General features: G+C 36.8%; 1 protein-coding gene across 1 annotated transcript in view; it reads left to right on the forward strand.

Moving 5' to 3' along the window:
- The window catches only part of LOC145669698 (uncharacterized), an 81,915-nt gene that overhangs the window by 14,094 nt on the left and 42,798 nt on the right, over nucleotides 1-25,023 (forward strand). The window contains exons 4-5 of the mRNA XM_081737991.1: nucleotides 9,448-9,615; nucleotides 15,987-16,114. Coding sequence (XP_081594117.1) covers nucleotides 9,448-9,615; nucleotides 15,987-16,114 — 296 coding nt within the window. The remainder of the gene's footprint in view (nucleotides 1-9,447; nucleotides 9,616-15,986; nucleotides 16,115-25,023) is intronic.

Raw genomic sequence — 25,023 nt, forward strand, 5'->3', positions numbered from 1 at the left:
GAGGAGGGTGGGCACTTCTGCTATCAAGTGACAGTCCATGTTGACCTGTTTATCTTTTAACTTCCGAACAAAGCAAATATATGGTAAAAGAACCAGTAACATCTTGTTGCCTTGGATTGTATTCATACAATTGCAAATGTGGATGGTAAGATGGCAAGGCATCATTCTCACTTCCCTCCTTCTCTTTTATCTCCCCTTAGGACAATCACGTGAAAGAAGTATCTTTATAGTTTTCTAAAAATTTAGACAAGAAAGAATGCAAGAGAGTTGTCATAGTTTTGGGACAGTATGTCTGTATTTCTGTATCATGCGGGTCCGGCTGGTGCTCTTTAATATCGTATCTTAAACTGTGGTATGTGTTTGAGTCGAGACAAAATGTCTCTCTTGAAGTATTTTAAAAAAATCAGTGGCAGTAGTAGTGTCAGTTCAAAAAGAAGTGGAGAGAACTCCTCACGTATGAGTGCTGCGCAGAGTACACTCGAAACTGGTGAGTCATCTTGTGTCAACAGTGAAGATAGCATTTCTAGTGTAAGTGTGGAATCGAGACCGGGAAGTTCAAATGTCGATAATGTGTCTGACAAACAACAGCTGTTTAACACATCGCACGTAGACAATGATCCTATAAAATTGCAAGATATTAGTGCTCCCAATCAACCACGCGATATTTCTTTCCCTCAAGTGTATTTCGGTAAAGTACGCCGATGCTTTCGGGCTTGTTGGTTCGATAACTACTCTTGGCTTCATTGGGATCCATTGTCAGAGCGAGTGTTTTGTTTCACTTGCATTAAAGTTACGGAGAAAAATCTTATTTCGTTTTCAAAAAATATGGACGAAGGGTTTACTAAAAATGGTTTCAAGAACTGGAAAAAAGCACTTGAAAAATTTTCTTGTCACGAAAATTCTCATGTTCACCGGGAAGCAGCATTAAAATTAGTCCTTAGTGAAAAAGTGAACGTGACCAGTAAATTGAACAAACAAATAGCCGAAAATGTGGTGTTTGCGCAAAATGCTCTTCTTAAGGTGATTTCCTCAATTCGCTACCTGGCGAGACAGGGATGTGCTTTACGTGGACATTCTAAGGAAGCAGGAAACTTATACCAGCTTCTGCAGTTGAGAGCAGAGGATTCCGAAGATTTAAGCAAGTGGCTTCATCGTCGAGATAAATGGCTCGGCCATGACATTCAAAATGAAATTTTAGAACTTCTTGCGCAATTCGTTCTTCGTGGCATAGCATCTGATATTAAACGGCAAAAGTATTTTTCTCTTATTGTTGACGAAACTTCAGACCAGGCCTGTCCATGAATTGGCTCCCGGAGCCAAAGCGTGAGCGGGCACGAGCGAAGATAAGAACAGGTGAGCACAGGTGCTGCTAGCTTCGCTTCTTCCACTGCATCCGATAAGTGTTGCCAACCACACATGATGGCAAAAAACCTATGGCCAAGCCTGGCCAGAAATTCGCACGATGATATGCATTGAGCAGACGCAAGCGTGAAATGTGCAGGTCTGCTCTCCCCCTCCCCATTTCGAAAGCAGTGACGCGAAAACACTGCAGGAAATAAAATTGGTACGTTTTTTGGTTGAGGAAGACGCATGATAGAGGTTACAGTTAGCGTTGAAGTAACTAACAAATGAACAAGAAAGAAAGAAAGAAAGAAACTAATATTAAACATGTCATCTTACAGACGTAAAAACGACTGCAAAAATCGGAAACGAATTGTTTCAGACCTTTTTAGCTTGCTTACACAATTCGTGACGTTGTATTACATTAGCACTCGGTCTGTAATTTGTCATTCGCTTCACGTTTGCTAAGTTGTAAACGCCTTTCGTTGCTAGATTGATAGGAGAACGACGGAAGGTTGAAAATAATAATAATAATAATAATAATAATAATAATAATAATAATAATAATAATAATAATAATAATAATAATAATACGCATTATTATTATTATTATTATTATTATTATTATTATTATTATTATTATTATTATTATTATTATTATTATTATTATTATTATTATTATTATTATTATTATTATTATTCGGACCAAAGAGGGATGAAAATGGGGATTGGAGGAAATTCATAACTAGGAATTGCATAGTTTATACCGCTCACCTAACATTATTAGGGTTATGAAGTGTAGAAGGCTCAGGTGGGCAGGCCATGTAGCCAGAATGGAAGAAATTAGAAACGCTTTCATAATTTTAACTGAAAACCCAATTGGAAGAAGACCACTAGGAAGACCTAGGCGTAGATGGGAAGACAATATTAAGATGGATCTTGCAGAAATAAGAGTACAGAGTAGAAACTGGATCCAGTTGGCTAAGGACATAAGTTAGTGGAAATATTTTTTAAACGCGGCATTGAACCTTCGGGTTCCATAGACCATAGAGTTAGTTAGTTATTATTATCTAAAAGAAATGTTCAAATGTTGTTAAGAGACAATTACACAGAAGAACCGAGTTTCGACCAAACACTAATTTGCCGGAAGGAAATTCCAGTGCAGTCCAGCCTACTTTAAGCGTTATCCGTGCAACCCACGTTTCATGTTCAAGACATTGGGAATAATTGTTCGTATCATTCAGTTGGAACGTTTCCTTTCGAATTTACGCTATTACAGTAGACCTACGCTATTACAGTAGGCCTACGCTATTACAGTAGGCCTACAACATTGTGACTTTCAAAATCAGTCAGTAACTATCGAAGAAAGACAAGCGTGTAGCTTCAGTCGTTGAAATGATTTAACATTCTTTTTCACTTTTAACAAGCCACCGGCAAGCAACCAGCCAGGGACAATATATTTTTCCTTATTAAAAAGACACTCCTTGTTAAAAAAAAAAAAAAAAAAAAACTAATTGCAGTCACTAACGGTCACACTTAAAAATGGAAAATCTCTTTGGCTCTCTTAATATTTTGTTTGATTCTTTGCGATCAAAGTAACTTTAAAAGTGGAGTAAGAAATACTATTCTTCGTATTGATAGTGTAATAGTGGCTTCTAATCTCCACAACCAACCCCTTGCTAAGCCTATTCGTACACACATACATGCATAAGCTAATTTTCTGGAGATATACTTAGATAATTACAAACAAGTGCTACAGTTTTTTCTTATCAACAGATTATCTCTTTTCCTAAAAAGCGAAACAACATAATATAACAAACCCACACTCGGATATAACAAACCCACATCCCTCTTTAACAAAAGGAAAGAAAAAAGAAGAAAAGGAACGTACATAGTTTATCATTTGATTGCTGTTACAAGTTTGTATTGTCTATAGTTAACGGTTACCACATTGTAAAAAACACTTTACACTAAATGGCAATCAGTTACCATACATACTTTTTTTTTTTTTTTTGGTAAGCTAGTGATTACCGCCAAGGTTGACAACACTTCCGCTCCTCTAAGGACAAAACCCGAAGATCCACGAAGCACGAACAATGGTATTTGCTCGTAGAATGCTCGTGAGCGTTCACGAGGAGAGTTTCCACTATCTGCTCGCCGTGGGCAGGGCTGCTTCAGACATTTTGCGTCAGGAGCAAGTGAGCTTGTGTATTCGTTATGTAAGTGAAGCATTCGAAGTATAAGAGGATTTCATCGGTTTCTATAAAGTAGAAGGAATGGATGCATCTACATTAACAGCAGTGATTACAGATGTGCTTGTACGAATGGATCTATCATTACAAAACTGCAGGGGACAGTGTTATGATGGAGCTAGTAATATGTCCGGTTGTTACTCTGGAGTCCAAGCTAAAATAAAAGAAGTGCAACCAAAGGCACTCTATATTCACTGTACTGCCCACTCTTTACATTTAGCTTTACAGTGGGCATCACGACAAATTCCTTGTATTAGAGATGTTCTTGAATTCGTGCGTGCGCTTGTAAATTTAATACGTGACTCACCGAAGCGTTTAGCTAATTTTACGAATATTCAGAAGGGCTTATCGGAAACTAATTACAGTTGTTCTTCAAGTGTCTCGTTGAGACCTTTATGTCCGAACAAATGGACTGTAAAAGCTCTGTCATTTGACAGTGTTCTGAAGAACTACGCGCCGTTATTTGAAACCCTGAAAAATATACATGATGATGATACAAGTACAGGTGGGTCTGTCGCTGGTGGCTTGATGCGTAACATGAAGGATTTTAAAACATTTTTCTCCATGGAGGCCGCGAAGATTATATTTGAGCTTTGTGAAGAACTGTGTAAACTTTTACAACATCCTGCTTTGTCTCTTTCTGAGGCTATTGACGCAGCGAAACGAACAAGAGATACTCTCACCAATCTTCGAACAGATGAACATTTTGACAGGGTTTGGACTAATGCTACGACAAAAAGAGAGCTGTTAGGCGTGGAAGAACCAACTCTGCCGCGTCAGCGAAAAATTCCGAGACGACTGGACGATGGCTCTCCAAACCACACTTTTAATGATGTGAAACACTTGTATAAAGTAGAAATCTGGTATAGACTATTGGATATAGTTTGTGGTGAGATCGAAAGACGCTTTGACCAACAGGACGTGAATACAGCCTTACACACAGAGAAACTTATTGTGAAAGCCGCATGTGACATACAATATGAAGAAGAACTGAGATATGTACTTGATACATATAACGACGATTTGAACGAAAGTAGACTTCGAGTTCAGCTAAGAATGTTCCGTGATGTCGTTATAAATGATGCCAGAGATGTTGTTTCAGTGCAAGACGTCGTAGATATCCTAAGTAACATGGGGAATATGTCATACCTTTTCTCTGAAATTAAAACTTTGCTGCAACTACATTTACTTTTACCCGCTACAACGGCTACTGCTGAAAGAACGTTTTCAGCTCTACGTCGATTAAAGACCTATCTTAGAAGCACTATGACTCAGAGTAGACTTAATCATGTTGCTGTTCTTCAGATTCACCAGGAAAGAGTTGACAAATTAAATCTGCGTGATATAGCAAATGAATTCGTATCAAGGACAGAAATCCGCAGAAAAACATTTGGTTGTTTCTGAAGCCAAAACTATTGTGTATATGTGGTGTGTTGGGAACTGCGAGTGATAGTGATATAGTTTGTGACTTTTTTTTATGTATAAACAGCTTCTACTGTATCTTAAACATTTCGAACATTTGGTGTTTATATATATTTTTACAAGCTCAGGAAATGATCATTTTCAAGAAAGAAGCCTTAAATTTAAGTAAGTAGTAAACATATTACTTTTTTACCATGGTAGAGCAATGCAGTAATTTAGTATATAATTAGTTCGTTCTTGTATAATGCTTGCAAAAGGCAAAATTCATTCCTAATTCGATAGCAACGGTTGTTCATAGTGAAAAATTGTTTTGACTTCTGGGCGAGTATTTTTTGTTGTGAAATTCATCGAATTATCGATGCCTTGTGTGGTAAGAGTTCCGTGAGGAGTTTTTTTTTTTTTTTTCGGTGAAATCTCCCAATGTTTTCGGATAATGTTCCCATTAAGGTGCTGAAAATTTTAATCAACCAAAAACCACTAGTAATTGAGGTTAGCGCAATTTATTTGTTGATTGCACAATTTAATGTCATTATTATCAGAGCATTTATATTACAATAGTGTGTTTTCTTCGTTGGGATCTTACGTAGCGCAATTTGGTAATGATCTTGGTTTCCGCTCAAGCGAATCCACTTTCAATATTTAGAGGGTACAATCGGTCTAAAATGTGAGAAAATATACTGATAGATTTTTCTGGGTTTTTCCTGTTCCACCAATAGTCTTCCTTCCCGATAGGGCGCTCAACAGTGATCATCTTGTCGTACGAACAGCAATCATGATTGCTGTAGACCACAAATAAAAATAAAAATTGAAGCTATGCTTATCCTCAAAGCCAATGACACAAAGAATGATTATTTTAATAATAATAATAATAATAATAATAATAATAATAATAATAATAATAATAATAATAATAATAATAATTATTATTATTATTATTATTATTATTATTATTATTATTATTATTATTATTATTATTATTATTATTATTATAAAATTCACTTAATCTTTATTGGCCAATTTTGCCCCCCTACTATTTACATGTGTTAGGCGCCTATGCTGCTGAATGGGTCGTTAAACTCAAAATCAACTCAACTCTTCTTTCCTTCAAATATAAATGCCTCTTTGATATATAACGTCGAATTTTCAACTCCCCAAACAAGGCAAGTTGACCACGACTTGAGAACTCAGAGAGGCCGCCAAAAAAACAAAATCAACATGATGTATACTGTGTATAGACAGAATGGACCATTTACAATGATAAAACCTTGTAACTTTTAAACTATTGGACAAAAGGAGCTGAAATCTTGTACCATGCAAATATCGCCCGGGGGATATTGTTTGACATATTTTTGACATTTGAAGGTTAACAGAGTTGCCAACCAAGCATAGAGTTGTATTTTTCAAATGGCGGTAAGTCAGATTATTATATATTTCAAATCTATATGTAAAATAATAACAAAACAAGACCACATTTGTTGTCGAGCATTACAAACTAAGGATGCTACAGTATTACAAACATCTAGAGAGAAACAAATTTTGTAGTGTTCTCAAGCAGTAATCGATGCGAGTTGAGAAGGAGGGGTAATTCACATCTAAAGTAACTTGATGTAGAACACTATGGTCATTATATGGCATATTTCGAAGAAGTAAAAACAAAATTACAATGAATTAAAACTTTGACTTTTAATTAAAAATTTGAAAAGAAAAACTTAATTTCGAAATAGTGTTTAGATAAGTATTGCATCGAATTACATAGGGGAAAGTGGAGTACAGTGAGACAGTGAGGTAGAGTGAGACAAGAGCTTTTCTTGATTATTTGTTGCATAAAGTTGAAAATGACGGATGTACAGACATGCAGCTGTTGACCTTCCTGTGTCATCTCAGTAGGTAAATGGCTGACGCGAAGGATACAGGCTGAGAGAGAGTTCAGTGATTTTCAATTAAGCGAAGTAAATTTTCTGTATTTCCTTTACGTCTGAAGATATCAAAGTAAATCAAATAATTGGAGATTAATTTCAAAACATGAGATGCTTTATTATTTGTCGATATTTATCACAATATTTTTAATAGTTAACTTTTTTGTGGTTCCGTTTAAATACTCGTACGATTGACATTGATAATATCTTATTGGGGTACAGTGAGACGCTTCCTTCAAACTGAATAAAGATGTGTCCAGAGAAGAAATTATTGACTGAGAAAAGAAACATCAAGAAAACAACAAAGAGGAAACGAATACAAAATAAGAAAGACACCTTTTAACTATGAAGTCGATCCAGATCTAGAGAAAGAATTGGTCGAATTTTCCTCATCAGATAAGAAATTGAATTATTACTCTAAATTGGCCCAGATGATTTTAAAGACTACCATGGAAACAAATGAGGATAAGAATTTATCTGCACAAAGGACATTTATTATATTGGGAAGGTTCTGAAACTGGATAGTGATAACAATAACTATATGGTTAGCTTTATGCGAAAATGTGGGAAAATGTACTTAAAATTTATTTTTAGAATTGCTCAGGATATTGCAACTGTAGGTGCAATCTCTCTCTCTCTCATATTATAAAACCAAGAAATGTATCTAAAAATTAATTGCCAAAGGAATGACTTAAAAGGAAAGTATCTCGAATTAAAACTATTCAAGACTTCAGTATCCGAAAAGAATATATGAACATTATATAATATAAAAGACGAATCTATCAGCCTGGACTAACTACACTAAAAATGGACTAAACATACCGGACCAGATTCACAAACAATTTTACGTATTATTTGCGTCTCACTAAGGATTAGTGTAACGTGTAATTGTAACTTCCGTATTGAGGTGACTTTCATTATGTTATTCAGGATTATACGTATATCGATAGAGGCAAGGGTCGACCATTCCACAGGGCTGTCAAAACATGTTAACAAGAATGAAGTAAGAGAGAATATACCTCTATTCTACCTTTTTCCTTATAATGATTTTGGACAACCCCACGAAATCTTCCGTTAAAATCACGAATAATATCAGAAACGTTCCACTAAATACAGAAAGTATAATCATGTCTTAGTCAGTTCCTTAGTAGGACACTAATCACAAGTTAAATTGTTTCTGAATACACAGTAGTCCACCTAGTTTTACTTTCGTCTTTCGTACCAATAAACTACAGGCTCTGTTACTTCTTACATTTACTCCACCTTTACCATTGTGATGAAAGTTATCTGGTGAGAAATTTAGGAAATTCGAGACATTTAGGGCCTTATGCGTATGATTAGCGCCATACTAAGGGACAGACTAACGAATGACTATAAGCAGTGTATTCAGAATCTCTAATTAGCACGTAGTAGTTGACTAAATTAATCATATGTGACTAGTTAAGTTAGAAAAGAGAGCCACATTAAACTCACATCATGAGAATACAAAGCAATTAATTACCTGTCTTTCTTTCTTTTCACCTTATCGAGTGAATTAACTATGAATCAGCTATTAAGTCAATTCTCTACAATATCACAACTGTTTCCTAAGGTGAACAGTGAAAGATGAGTAGAAAAGTTTGTTTTCAGAGGGACGTATAACACTGATCGATAAATATTCTTCCCTTATAATTACAACATAATCTTTCTATTGTCGCTAATATTAATTGACTTCCGCGTATTCACCTCGTAAATACAACACTCAGAAAAAAATAGTTAATTATAATTCGATTTCATAACTATTTGTAGTTACGATGTCAAACCACAAAGAAAGCGGTGCAGTTTTAGTATACGGATCCACAGATTGTAAAATGCATGAATAAATGTAGGGACGTCTTTAATTTGCCCATTTTATGTCGAGAACAGACTCCAACGAACCCCTGCGGGGCTTTTAACCCGTTCCTACTCCTAATTTTACCCCTACTTCTACTCCTACTTCTACTACTACTTATACTATGGATCCGTATAATAAAACTGCACGAAGAAAACATTTCGAATTTTATATTTCACACATTTTCATTTTTACAGACTACGCATGCGCACGTCTAGATTCCTGTGGGTGCCATATTTGTGTTTCTCACTCGAGGTATTGGGGATATATTAGCTAATCATGCCCAATTCGACTTATGAGCTGAACTCCGAGCAGAATCTGAATATTACAACCTACTTAATATTGAGCTAATACGATACTAACTAATAGCACGACAAACGCTTGATTAACGAATTCTTTCTGAATACCACCCTTAGAGTCCAAGTAGACATTTTGAGTGTCGTGTTAAGATGTTGATGAATGTGTGATGATAATCTCATTTATGCGAAATCTAAACTGGTTGCATATCCACCATAAACTACATCTAGAACTATGAACACATAAGATATCCTAATTTGATTGAAGTCCAACTAATAATAGTAAACAAATGCAAAAGGAACGACTTTAGAGTTTCGTTTAAAGAATATTATGCTTTATTTATTTACAGAGGTACAGAAAGTTGTGGATGACCTCCAAGCAACGGTTGATGAACGAGATGCCACTATATCATATTTGCAAGAATTTGCCGCTGTTGGACAATATGAACTTCAAGCCAGGATAGATGAGCTAACAGCTATACTGCAAAATATGATCAATGATTTTGAAGAAAATAAAGGTAATGTTCAGTCTAATTTCTTCTTTTCTACATGTGCACTGTAAAAATAATTGAACATTAAGATGTTAAAACAACTCCTTCAGATTATCACAAAGTTGTGCTATCTATTTTTGCTATCGATTCCCGGCGGGACCTCATGTGGTTCGAACTCTACGTTAATCAGTAGGTCCACGTCTCTTATAGCCTCGCTGTTGAACGGGACGTTAAACTCTAAATCAACTCAACTCAACTCTACTTTTGCTAGACCGTGGATAGCAATCTGCTTAACGGTTGTACAGTAAGGGACACTTCTGGATGGTACACTTTTGCCGTAAATTTCCATATGGGAGTACCATCCAGAAGTGTCATTTACTTTACCCTGTATATAAAAGTAGGTGTGGAATGGGCTACAGAAAGGATTATGGAAGTTGACCAATTGAGTATTTCGACACTTTGTTATATTAATGAATATAAAGTTTAGTGTGATTAAGAAAGTCAGGAAACAGATATGGAATGATTGAAATTGTAGCGATTTTTTTATTTATTAATTGTTCAGGTTTCTGAGTAGAACATTGAGATCTTTGGATCACAATTATGTGGTTGTGGGAAATGATGACATGATGTAGCGAAATGTGATACACAACAAATGTATGAAAGGGTTATATTGGTGAAAAGATGCGGGCTATTTTTCTCGCTTGGGAATGCTCCAAACCTGAATTAGAGACAAAAGGAGTTACTGTGCGAACAATAGACAGACGAAGGTAGAGTATAATCGAACTACAATTCCATAACTAAGGGTAGATAGCGGCTATTTGGTGCTAGAATGTAATGATAAAATATAAAGAGAAATGTTAAAGGTGTAAGGGGAATAGAGGAGAAATGCGGGACTGTTATTATATCGATGAGGAGCGGATGGTGATCCTAAAGATGTGTACTATCTCTATTACGTCTGCTGCTTCTAGTAGGTCCAAGTCTAGATCTCCACGGAACCGAACTTAGTTATTCTGATGGGGTCGAAAATTGGCGTCCTGCTAAGAAACATCATATTGATAACACTTCAGATTGATCAGACAAGGAAACGTTTCACTACCTGCACGCCGATCATCAATATTTATTCATCCTGTTACTCCATTACATCATTGTTCGTTGCTTCAGAAGTTTGACGTTAAGTTCACTAACGAAAATCCATCGTTCCTCATTTTTGTAAATAACTGTCGAACGTGTCACTCATTGAAGTTATCTAAACCCGAAATGAATTCATCTCTAAATCCACCGATGTCAAGCCCTTAACCAATATGCGTAAATAAGGACTTGTGTAAGATCTGTCGGCAGTGTTTCCACATACATATCTCTGAACACAACTCGTCATAAGCAACCTCCTTTCCCAAACATTCTCTTGTGTTATCTGTTGTCTTTTCAGGAGCTGATCCATCGTATCCTGATGAAGAAGTGCTCTACAAATTAAAGAACGAGGCAAAGTTTTTCGCATCCTTAATAACGATAACCCCACTTCTATGGCACAGGAGTTCTGGGTCCTAAGAATCCGGACTCTTACCGAATTTTCTGCAAATTTAGTCTAATTTTAGGGGTTATTTTACAAATTTTAATATAACTTATCCTCATATTTAAATTGTACTCTCCGAAATAAATTTCTGCGTACATCCTTTATTTCACAAGTACTCACTACGTCGCAAAATCTGATCAACATCTGCTCATAGTGCCTTCATTTACAGGCACAACCACAAACACCGCGTTGAACCTTCACATTCACCTGTACCATTGCCTCTGCGATGCGCATAGTGGCCAACATATACAACAGTCACGCAACAGAACATTGCCCTAACCCCACAGTTCGTAGGTATTGCTCTGGACCACATTTAACTGATCCTTTTCTCAGTATGAAACTTAAACTACCACTGTTCTACTTACACAAAGCGCTATTTAGAGTTATAAACGTAAATTCTTACAATCACCTGACGAAGAACATATAGAATTAGTGGTTTCATTATGCACTCACTAGGGAAGGTCGGGGGGTGTTACTCTGACTTCACATAGATATTATGCTCAATCGATTTGTTTTTACGTATGAAATAATTAGGAAATCGGAGAAATCCTCAATCGCAAGCGTGTTCGAATTACGAGCGCTCAATGTTCGGAATTGAACAAATTTCGCGAAAAGTTTGAAGTGACCATTTCTTTCTAGATAGGCGCTTCATGTTTGGTAACAGAAGGTTTTCTTGAGTGCCGAATACAGTGGTGAGGTCAAAATGTACGCATTTTGCAAGATAAGGGCACTTATTGGGAAGGGAGAGAAGGGTAATGCCGTTTTACAACTTGCAAATTGCCTCCTGTTAGTCACATTGGGTCGTTAGGCTTATAAAATGTATTGGCCACCCCTATTTGACTGTACTGTCTCTCAAGTATCACTCAAATATCACGCTTTCTAGAAAGTTTCCTGTTTTAAGCATAACAGGTACAAAGAATGTATTAGTTCTTCTAACGTAAATGTTCTTTTATATCGTCGTTTTATATGTTTATACATCGTTTCTCAGAACAACAGAACAGTTGAAAATTTCCTAACATTTAAGAATTAACATTTCTTGGGATTCATGACAGGGGCGGATCCAGGACCGACTTCTGGGGGGGGGGCGGTGGGTTGTCATACTGTTACTTTTAAGTGCTCCAAACTTTGGAATGGGTTTTATTTATATAAAAATTTTACCCTTCGGGGGGGGGGGGGGCGATCGCCCCGATCGCCCCCCTGGATCCGCCCCTGATTCATGACTGGTTGATTAATGAACTAATTGTTCAATATTTCAGATATTTTGTTCTGTATTTTAAAGAAATGATTTTTGTCTTTTTTACCGAAACGTAAATGTTCATAGTATGATATTTTTTATTTAATCAAGACTGATGTAGTGGAAATTCTTCAATAGATCTTCCCTTTATATATATTGTATGTTTTATGAAATTGCTTGTAATAACAGTCGGCTGTTTACAGTATAGAATTTCTATACAGTAACATAGGACAAAATGGCGATTGTTCGATGCTTTTTGATAATTACTTTTTCTATTGCTATTATACCTTTGGTCGACAACGTATATCATGACAAGATAAATAATGACAAGATAAATAATTATGACAAGATAAATAATAAATAATAAATAGTTCTCCATTGAACTTGGCACGTCTGACAAAGCGTTTCAGAGACAAACGTCATTCTTCAATTTGAAAGTTGCCATACAAAAAAGTGATATTTGAATGACAATACAGTCCATTATGGGTAATAATTACATTTTTATTAGCCTAACGACCCGGTGTGTGAAACGAAAACAATTTGCAAGTTGTAGGACGGAATTACTCTTTAGTTTTTCTCAGTAAGTGCCGTTATTTTGCAAAATGCGTACGTTCCGACTTCACCACTGTGTTCGGCACTCAACAAAACCCTATGATACCAAAACTGAAGCTCTATCAGAAAATGGGTTACTTCAAACTCTTATCAAAACCTGTTCAATTTCGAACTTTTAACGCTCGTAATTCGAACACGCTTGCGATTGAGGATTTGCCCGATTGCCTAATTGTTTCATATATTAAAAGGAATCGATTGAGCATAATATCGATATGAAGACAGAGTAACTTCCCGCGACCTTCCCTAGTCAGTCTACCTCCTCCAACACAGAGATTTCAGTTAATGATCGAGTAACGGCCGGCAAATCATTAGAATTTCTCGCACTTTCACTGCAAAACATTTATCCTTTCTATTGGTCATACATCTTTAGCCGCCAAATCGACGTTTAGTACAGCTTTCTACGCCAGAAATTCCAACAATTACATTCATTATTTTTCTACCGGACTTGTAACACTCGTTGACTCTTGATCATCATAGATTTGGGTCTTATGTTTCTGAATAATCGTTCTCTCCCGAAAAGAAAGTTCTTTTCCAAGTACTCTTATAAGAACACATCAGTGCATTTCATTTGAACGTAACTTTTCTCAGTAACTCCATACATTCCAGAATTCTATATTACACGCTGCTTCGACATAATAACTTGTCACCGACGGTGAAACTTTCATATGTTGTCTTCATAATATACAATTTAGACGGCATAATTGCCTTCATTGCCTTTACCAGTATACATAATCGCTACTCTATATTTTAAAAACCTATTGTTATTGCTCTTGCCATGAACTGCATTATACCCGGCTCACTCACACCATTCGATTTCTTGTCTCATATTTCCAGTACTTACGAGCATTTTATCATCATCCTTGACATTAATATTCGCAGTCGCTCTGCTGATGAACACACAGAATTCATATATCCCACACAGCAGGAGTTCTTTGTCAGATTCCTTGACCCACTCGTCCATTTTCCAATACGAAAACCGATATCACAATTGTCCACATACAATAGTCATACCGTTACAATCCTTGATTTAGTTGGTAGTGACCACGCTTCCGGTAAATTTACATGTTATTCTGATCTCGTCGATTCATCACAGCATTATCAACCCATCTCTCATTACGGAATGATAAAGGAGACTGAGCAAATTATACCACTTACTTAATCTGTACAATCGAATATTATCTTTCAACTATCACTTCTGATGAGCGTGGAACCAGAAGTGGTCCAGAAGTCCAGAAGTTACTGATATAACTACTACTATTCAGCAAGCTTCCACTTAATATATTCCGCAAACTGAATCCACACATTATCAGCGTAAATTACTGCCTCAATATCTTGCTATGACACGAGGTTCTCATCAGTATTACCACAAATATCTGCACAGTGAAACTCTTTTGCATTACTTCTGCATAAATAACTATAGAGAACCGTCCTCAACTATATTACAGCCTATTAACAACCACTGTCAATGGATTAAGACTTGCAGCCACTTTGTTGAAACATTACATCCTTCGTCATAGTGAAATTGTTTTAATTCTCTGCATGAAGGAAACACTAAGACACCCTATTTTCACTTTTTCTGAATAATGCAGCGACCCATTCTTATCGGTATAAAACAAATGCTTTCGTCAGTCATCTTCACGATATTTTTACACCACCATCAGATCACAGTTGCCACACTAATCCTGCTGGTACAATCAATATTCAGTCTAAATACCTCTAAACTTTCCATTACTACTATCTGTTCATGATCTCATGCTCCAATTGAAGTAGATGTAATTATTTTTTATTCACCGAAAACGCATCACTGCTACAGGTTTCAATCGTATCATCTACTAAGTTACAAGGAAAGACCCCTCAGACTTATTTCCTGATGTACACCTTTAAACTTCGCAACTGTCTTTTTACCGATAGACTGGAAAGTTTTTATGACTCCTAAGGCTAATAAACCACCCTCTAAAATTTTGTTCCACAGACCAATTCAGTTTACCTCCCTCTTCAGCAATATCTTCGAAAAAAATGTCGTTAAATGCTGAGGTCCATACTTAACAGATCAAATCATCATTCCCTCTATTCAGGCTGGATTTCAGCCTTCGTATTTTATAAATGATTAATTACTCTGTCTTTAGACACTTATTAATAATCATTATAACTCAATTCAACCATCCTTTCTTATTACCTTTGATCTTGATAAAGTTTGACATTTAGCCCTTATCTACAATTCTTTTCAGCTAATGCTTCCTATAATATGGCCAGAAAATTTCGAATCCGTGTTACCCGGTTCCAGAACAGAATTGAGTATCTGGCTCCAGAGCTGAGAATCGAATACTCGTAATCAAGGGCTGGAAATCGAGAAAGGTGTCCAAACTCCAAAGAATAAATAGAAATTTGAAAATGCACCTTTTTAACAGAGAGTACCTTTCTCTCGCTAAAATCGACATTGCAAACTAATGGACATAGTAAAATTCTGTTTATGACAATATTGGGAGCTAATCATATGTATTGACCATGATTTTCGGTACAACTGTTGTTGGAGTGAAGTGCTCTGTCAGAATTTCTATGAAGATAGCGATAAGTAATGTGATGTGAGCATTTATATTTTATCACATTTCTCCCAGAAACAGTCATACAACTTTTGTTTTCTTCTACTATCATCTTTCTTCTTTGTCCTGATCTCAGATGTTTCCCTCCTACAGTAATTCTATCTCATGTATTTCCAACGGAAACGGTTCTAGGCAAACTCTCGATTAATAGTATTCAAGATTTTGAGGAGTCCAGAAGAAAACGAAATTGAAACTACTAATCGTTAGATTTGATATCGAGATGATGTTAAACTTTTAATATCTTCCGTTTTTTCTGAATTCTTTAGTCTTATTTACTTCTCTCGTTTTGGTAATGATGTGGTTGTCTAATTATAGATGAGAACTATGCTAACAAAAATGTCTATAATTGTAAATTTATTCTTTTTCTTTTAATTTCCACCAGAATTCCTCGAAACTGCAACACTGAGAAGTAGGACGATGATAGTTAAAAAGTTAAAAGACACCAGAAGGGAAATACAGACTATCACATTGGATTTTGGAGTTGAGACAATTCCAGAGAGCCAGGTCAAGGTAGAGTAGTAGCATATGTATGTATAACTTTTGTATATTAAAAAATAAGTTCAGGGTGAGTTTCCTCTCTTAACATAACAGTAGTATTTCTTTCCTGTCTCTCTCTATGAGCATGACCCCGTGATATTTTATTCTGTTATCTGATATGGTACGTGGACTTTCAAAGCAACTGCTAGCATCCTCAACTACATAAGGGATCAGAGGTGGTCCTTCTCCCCCAATTTCACATAATCTTAACATCACACCATCACTCTGTTCAAGGGCGCCGATCCTGGGGGGCCGGGGAACACGCCCCCCCCCAAAAAAGCTCATATGGGGCCCCCTATTGTATTTATGAATATACAATATTTGGCATAATTTGAATGCAATTTGTCTTAAAATCCTCATATATATATATATATATATATATATATATATATATATATATATATATATATATATATATATACCTTCTGCATCTGAATGGGCCCTCAAATTTACGGATAAATCGGCGCCCTTGACTCTGTCTTATAATTCCATAAAACGCTGTACTTCTCTACTTCAATCAACACAAATATGTTCTTTATCTATAGTTTTCCTTAGTTATTTATAACATAATTGTGCTTCTTTATAGCTGTAGTTTTTAATGTGTGCTCTCTGTATTTTAGACCCCAGGTTCAATTCTCGATACTTGTCTCGGATACTAAACAGAGGAGTGGTTCGGTTCCTACTTTAAACACAGTCGACCTCGTCTTATATAGTATAAGGCTACCAGACTTTGTCAGTAAATCAGGTGATGCTTTTCAACTTCAGTCACTGAATATACGGATTTTGCTTTAAAATCCTGTGAAATCCGAAGGTTTTCCTCGGGAAACGCGGACATCTGGTAACCTTAATATAGTGTGAGAAGGGAAGATGTGTAAAAAAATAATAGTAATTATCGAAATGAATGTCGAGTCCATAGTTTTCGGTTGTTGATGAGATGAATAGTGACACTGTTGATGCCTTTTAAGACCATGTTTAAACATCAGTAGTGCTCTAGAAGTGTGGAAGGGAGTGATATGGAAAAATAATCAAGGACGACCGATATTAGTGTCGGTATCTATAGTTTTTGGGGTCACTGAAATGAATAGTAAGACTCCCGCTGCTAAGACCAAAACTCTGCTCCCATCGACAGAAAATGAGAAACATATAAACTAAAATGTCTGGGATGACCGATATTATTGTCAAACTCTTAGTCTTGGGGGTCGCTAAGCTATTAGATATCAATCTGGATGACATTTAAACCCAAATTTAGTCAAGAACGGACATGTCAGCTGGCACACAAAACGCAAATATCCAGATATCATATTCGGAATATCTAAATTTCCACAGTATGTCCAAGGAATATCTACTGAGGAAAATGGGACGTTCTGTGTCCATCCCAATATCCAAAGACTAACGTCGTTTGGACCTCTCTGAGCTATGTGGGAAGTTTCTAGTTTATTTTCTTAGGTTCTCCGTAATTTCCATATCTGTGTTCACCAAGAATAATTCCCACCTGAAAAATGGGTTTCCCATAATCTCAGAAACAGACTTAAATAGGCCCTTCGAAGATGTAACACATTCCAGAGTTGTAGGTGCTAATGGGAATTAATAACGAATTTATGGTCCAATAAGGATTTGAGGAAAGTGAAACCACACGTTGGAAAAATTTAAGATAAATAATTTTAAACATGTTTGAGCAATCTATATGAAATTTTACTAACACTTCATATATGATAGAGAGTTTCGAAAGTACTATCATTCATATTATAAGTAATGCAATGTTGGGAACTAGATATGTATTATTTTCTTTTTAAATAACATTACGTCATGTTATTCGTACATAAGATGACTGTAGAAATCTGAAGAAAAACACATGTCTAAAAAGTATCAGTTTTACAAGCTTTTACGGTTATTTTAGGAGATTTATTGCTACAGTTTTTAGAGCCAGTTTGTAAAACACACGAAAAAGCTAATAATTTTTGATGAAATCAATTCCAAAGAAGTCTATCCTAATCTGTAGTGCATAAATATGTATACTGACTCAACAGTGTTGTTAGAACATAAGAACATTATATTTATGTAATTCTGTTAAAAATATTACGAACGGAATAGTTTCCAACTTAATGATACACATTTTGTATGAATCATGTCGCAGTCGTGACTAAAGTGTCGTAGCGAACTAAGAATGTCGTAGTGACTAAGTGATTAAGAATGTCGTAGTGAACTAAAGAAAACAATCATCAAATAATCAGATTTGAAGGACACTGAGGTGAAATTCAATTAAATAAATTTTCTTTAAGAGTTCTTATTGTGGCCTTGTGGTAAGTGTACTGAATTTACACTACAGAATATTGTAAGGTTCCGCATGTCCCCATAACATGCGATAATCATGTGTACTAACACATGCAAATAGTAAATAAAAACAAGCAGACGAAGGTCCCAAAGAGGAGTCGCCCATGATCGCCAACAGTCGGAAGGACGAGGATCACCGAAAGAAGCCGACACTACAGGATAAAAGGGAGCTGCACGCCTCGACCAGTATCAATCTGCCCAGGTTAATCAAACCACCTGAAACCCCTCTCATGACGCTTGGTCACCGGGAGGTACCTTTCCTTAAGGCCACGACGCTTGGTCAACGGGTTCCTACCCTCTCTCACGACGCCTGGCCACCGAGAGAGAGATCTCATCTTAACCTCTCTCACGAGGCTTGGTCACCGAGAGAAACTTCACCAGCAAAAGCCCAGGACGCTTGGTCCCCAGGTTCCTATCTTAATCTAACCCAATATATTAGAGAAACTACTTATTATAATCTTTATATTTAAGAAGACTTTTTATAATAAAAGGTGAGGGGAAAGTCAAAATCCCGAGTACATTTTATTGCTCTATCCAAGAAATTTTACATGGTAGATGCGTCGGCGTCTATTTACAGACATTAAAAGAACTTTCCTACGGGACGCTCTTTTTATTAACGAAAACGGGCTTAGAAAGTTTTAGAAAGTACAGTGTATTAGTGTTAGTGTCACTAAGGCAGGATCATATAAACATAGTTTCTGTATTGTTATATGCACTCTCATTGCTCTTAACGGCAAGTTGATTCGTTATAGGCTGGCAGATATTTATGCCAACAACTAGATCTGGAAAAAATACCTATAAAGAAGGTGATAATAATATGGCAGAATCAGGCTCCCGTATACCTGTTAATATTCCTCATCTAACTAGATATTCTGGTCACGGTACAGACGACCCGGATCGATTTTTCGTGGTGTTCGATCATTTGGCTTTACTCCAGGCACGGACCCCAGAAAAGAAGAAAGAAATTCTCCTAACGTATGAGCAGGTCGAAGCTCTCGACTTTGTTTTACAATTGCAAAATCAGAATCAATTTGACACCTTAAATTATAATCTACTTAAAGCCTAATTAATCTCTTTGTCTTGTCCAAATTTACCAGCATATAAGGCGGAATTAGAAATTTTCCAAATACAATAAAACGAAAATGAGTCAGTTTATTCATATTTCTTAAGGAAATTAAGAGCCATTAGACAGCTAATGCCGGAGGCTTCGGAGGAACAGAAGATCCATTTTCTTTCATTGGGGTCACAAAGGAATTTACTACAAAAGATAGCGTTACAATCCTTTCCAACAGTCCAGCGGCTGCAGGATCGACTTCATAAATTGGAAAAAGCACAGAACCTCATGCAGAAGAGGAATTATGTGGAATTGTCACAGGCAATTCACTCTTTAATCGGCCAACCTAACCGCTCCTCAATATTTCCTGTGAACGACTTTCATAGCCATACGAATCCTATTTCATACTTGCAAACCTATATACAACAGCCAACTTCTACTGTGCATCACACCAAACCTGCTACTTGTTATTCATAATCGTTACCTTCTGCACCGCCATCGTAGAATAATTCCCCTCCATAATCAACTTCCTCTCTACATGAAGTTTCAAATCCGCACCCCCACCAAAGTCAAAACCCGCCCTCACAACATCCCCATACGGACATCACCAAACTGGCTAATCAAATGGCTGAGCTATCATTAATAGTGACACAGAATTCCATGAAAACCAGTTCCAGAAAATAACGGGGCAAGACATCGTCAGAATACCAACAAAGGGAATAGCGGTGGCAGAAAAAATAAAAAAAAATGTAAAAGGCGATAAAATATCAGTATGCTCAATTTGTTGTAAGAAGAACCACGGAGCATCCACGTGTTGGAATAATCCTAAAAATTCCAACCAGGGAAACGCATAACTGGGCTCGAAGTCCAAAGCCAAGCCTCGCGGGCCATACCAGAAAAGTTGGCGCGGACCACACAGACACCACCAAAATCAAAAGGTAATAACATTCAAGAAGAGCAGGCAACTGCGGAAACTTTTAAGGATACGGACGGCAGTTTCTTCACCCAGACGATCTATAATTAACACCGAGAACATGTTAAGTTGGGAACAGAAAATAAACTATTGCTTAATATTAGTGTAAATTCAAGCATTCTACCAGTTATAATAGATATGGGATCTAGTCTTAGTCTATGGTCCAGGCGAGATGTACCTTCAAAATGTACGCTAATACCATTTCAAACTCGTATCAAGGGCATTGCTATCAAAGTTCTAACTTTGAAGGAAGTAGCCTTAATTAAATTTAAAATTGGCACCAATTATAAGTAGTTTCTCTAATATATTGGGTTAGATTAAGATAGGAACCCAGTGACCAAGCGTTGTGGGCTTTTGCTGGTGAGGTTTCTCTCGGTGACCAAGCGTCATGAAAGGAGTTAAGACGAGGTCTCTCTCTCGGTGACCAGGCGTCGTGAGAAAGGATAGGAACCTGGTGACAAAGCGTCGCACAGTGCGTCGAGCATATGGGAGTAATGGACAAAAATAAAAGAAATAATACTGAAGCTTTTATCACATGTTTATTGTGTCGCAAGGCGCTCTTTGATCACTTAGACTGAAGCAAAGTTGTTCTTGAAGTTATCGAACTTGACAACTGTACTTATATAGAAAATAATATCCCGTTCAGGGACGTCAAAAAACTATGTTAGACATATAAGATTTTATGCAGAGTAGTTCTGACGCGTGATTAGTGTCATACTAAAGAGTTCGACTAACATATGTTTCCTGCACTAGTAAGGCCTTTAGTATGACGCTAAACATACGTCACAACGACTCTGCATAAGGCCCTTACTGTTTACGGCACTCGTAAACACCAACCCATATAACTCAAAACTACACAACACTAAAATATAATGAAAAGCAGTGCATGAAATGACTGAAACAGTTCTAGAGTTTTTTCTTTCTTTCTTTTTTTCTTCTTTTTTTAGATCAGTCAGTACCATCACTGTCTAAGTTATCAAATTCCATAGCGACAGAATTATGAAGCTGGACAGCATCAGTTTTCCAGATCCGTATCTGTCCTCCTTTTCTTTCGTGAATCTGTATCTTGGAGGGGAAAATAGGGTCAGATAGAATAAGCATATGCTTCATCAGTTCTAAATAAGTATTGAAGGGAGAAGTTTTCCGTATAAAGTGTAGCCTAGTGTGACGGAAGACTTTATAGAGACTTCTAAAGCTTCTTTCGCATAACCGGCAATCCTTTGGACTATTCGTCATTTCTTGGTGTATTTAATTTCGCTGCTGCTTCTTTGGCAGCAAAGGCAAGCTCCTCTGCCGATTTAGTCGGTACAAGAGGATCTAAGCGCCTTTTCTTTGTTTTTACTGAACACTCTGCGGACTGTTTACTGGTTCTACCGTGAGTACATCAAGCTACATCGGTCTTCCCGTTAGTGTGATACCGAGCACTTATCACTGTTGAGACATAGTCCGGAAGTGTACATGCACGATCAAACCACTCTTTATTTTTAGCTAGGAAAACCGACCAAACTCTGTGTGACATCCTCCAGTTTTATTGCTCAAGGTCATATTAATAACTTACTAAATTTCTCTAAACTGTTGTAACACCTTCCGTGGCGTATTCAAGTTTATAACGACTACAAATAGCCTGCATAGATTCCGCTTTCTTCCGACTAGCACTGGTGGTTGTTATCCATCTTTCAAAAATGTCCTTGTTTTTCATGGCGTCTTCTTTCGCAATTTCACTAATTACTGGCAATATTGCGGACACTTGCACATACACTATTTCTGAATCCAAAGGAAATCATTGAAGGAAGATATTTCTGCAGAGATCTCAAGACATGTTTAGGCTTTTTTGAGATATTCCAAATATACCAGTGAAAAAATGATTACCAATCGTTCGTCGTAAAGGAAAGAACGTACTTGTGCTATAACTTCACACTAGTGACAAAAAGTCTCAACTTTCGCTTTGGTCTGAAACACCAGTGCGATCACTATGTAGAAATTGACTCAGGTCGGTCTAATATAGTAGTTTGCATGCTAATAGTTATCTGCAAGAGTGTCATCTCGACTCGGGTCGGTCTAATGTGATAACTTTGCGCGCGCCCTCTGTTGGCTGACAGGTTGTCATCATTTTGTGGCTAGGGATTTCTGTCTTTTGAATCATTTGTGCTTCATTCTGTGCTATTTGTAAGTCCGAAGAAAATTGTTTCTTTTCTAATTTTTGTCCATTGGTCGACGCACTGTGCGTCGTGGGCTTAAGGAAAGGTACCTCCCGGTGACCAAGCGTCTTGAGAGGGGTTTCAGGTGGTTTGATCAACCTGGGCAAATTGATACTGGTCGAGACGTGCAGCTCCCTTTTATCCTGTAGTGTCGGCTTCTTTCGGTGATCCTCGTCCTTCCGACTGTTGGCGATGGTGGGCGACTCCTCTTCGGGATCGTCGTCTGCTTGTTTTTATTTACTATTAGCACGTGTTAGTACACATGGTTACCGCATGTTATGTGGTTCAGAATTTACCCTTACAATGAATGTGGTTCAGAATTTACCCACTCCAAAATATTTTAAATTTTTTTTAATGTTTACCTTTGTCATTTGGGAGAAGTATTGAAGAACACTATGAAACTTCATGTACATGCAAAATATCATTAAATGTTAACACCAAACAAATATAGTCAAAGTAATGGCTTTGGTGCGTCGCTATGGAAGTAACGGTTTTACATAAGACTCATTGCTACAACCGCAATTAATATATTAGAAAAAAAAAATGAGTTTCCTTTTAAAGTAGTTTTTAAGAGGACTATCGTCACTTCAAGTACCAAAATATGTAGGATAACGAAATATCCCTAATAGTATCCCGAACTTATAATAGCCTCACTCAAGCCTTCAGGCTATGTCCGTAGGTTTTCACAAGCTTACATTTACATAGCTGTTGACCTAACGAATACTATAGGAAACTTGGTAGTTTCTCGGTTGCAAGTTAGCTTCAGATTTTGCCAGTTAATATGTATTATAAGCTTAGTCTTCAAATTGCTTTAAATTAACACACCTGTCAAGCATTATATAAAATTTGCATTTTGGAAAGTCATACATAGAGACATTCTCTAAGGCTAAGTTTATCACATACGAGTTCTTGCGCAGCCTTCGTTCTTACGTCTGGTCTGAGCGTATACAGGTTAATACGTTGGAGCTATGTGGACTCAAAACATGACAAAACACGTGTGGCAAAGTCATACATTTAAAAGTGAATTTTTAAGATTAAGTCTATGAAGGGAAATTAAGGACAAACTTAGACTTACCATAGGCATGCACGATTAAGTCCATGAATGGAAATTAAGGACAAACTTAGACTTACCGTAGACATGCAAGATTAAGTCTGTGAATGGAAATTAAGGACAAACTTAGACTTACCGTAGACATACAAGATTAAGTCTGTGAATGGAAATTAAGGACAAACTTAGACTTACCCTAGACATGAAGACATGCTTACTTACTGAGGTGTTATAATATGAGCACAGAATTATATTTCTGCGAATTTGTAAAGACTTCCGGGGAATCATAGCGGCAGAATGTTCCCCTCTGGACTTTTATCTCGATCCCAGTTTGCGCCAAGTGGTCTTTGTGATGAAGAAACACCATATAGGTGGGTTTTCTCGGAATTATCCCGGTTCCTCCTACTTTGCTCATTCCATTATTGCAATTATATCTCATTATCACTGTCTCCTATAGCCTACATAACACAATTCATCGACAGCGTCACAAACTGTTGTATCTCAGTTTTCTAAACCTTTCAGGAGAGCGATTTTTAGGCTTTTACACAACTTTGAACAGCCATAACCCAAAATCTATTTTACCGGAAGGAGTGAAAATTTATCAAGTTATAACTTACATCATAAGAAATCACTGTAGAAAGTATTGTGAACTTTGTCTCTAAGACCTTGAGGAAAATCTGGCAGGAAATACATACGACGACAGTTTGTGACGATTATAGTCCTCTCTTGTATGAAAGATACGATGCATATTTTTATACTAAGAACTACATTAATAGATGAACAATCGGAATATATTGCACTTTTATTGAAAAACTTCGTGTTTATTACACAAAATAATTTAACAAACCTTTCCTGAGATTTTTTAGGGTAAAATGAAATTCTTGAAAACACACAAGAAACACAACATTGAGAGCGTACTAACCATAACACAAAATAATGCTATCAAACTCTCATTGCCAGAATATAAAAACTTGCAAAGTAATTGCAAATTGCATGCTTTGATATAGCACTTGACAAAGACGGCTAATGTGGTACGTTTCTGTAAAATTGACCATGTTCAGGGTTTCAAATGATTGGAGTTGTTCCCGGAATCAATGATAACGAGTCCTCGTACTTCTCTGGAGATAATGTTTGACAAGTCTGCAAAGTAGGAACTTCTATCTGGTGGATTCAATCTGCGTTCTTTTCAGAGGAATAGTTCTGTAAGTGTCCTCCAAATGTCTTGTCTTAAATTGAATGCTGTTTGGAGAGTCTTTGTGCACTTTCACTTCGCGCATT

The sequence above is a fragment of the Thermobia domestica genome, chromosome 14 (genome assembly GCF_964235325.1).
Source record: "Thermobia domestica chromosome 14, izTheDome1.hap1.1, whole genome shotgun sequence".
In the NCBI taxonomy this organism is placed as follows: Eukaryota; Metazoa; Arthropoda; class Insecta; order Zygentoma; family Lepismatidae; genus Thermobia; species Thermobia domestica.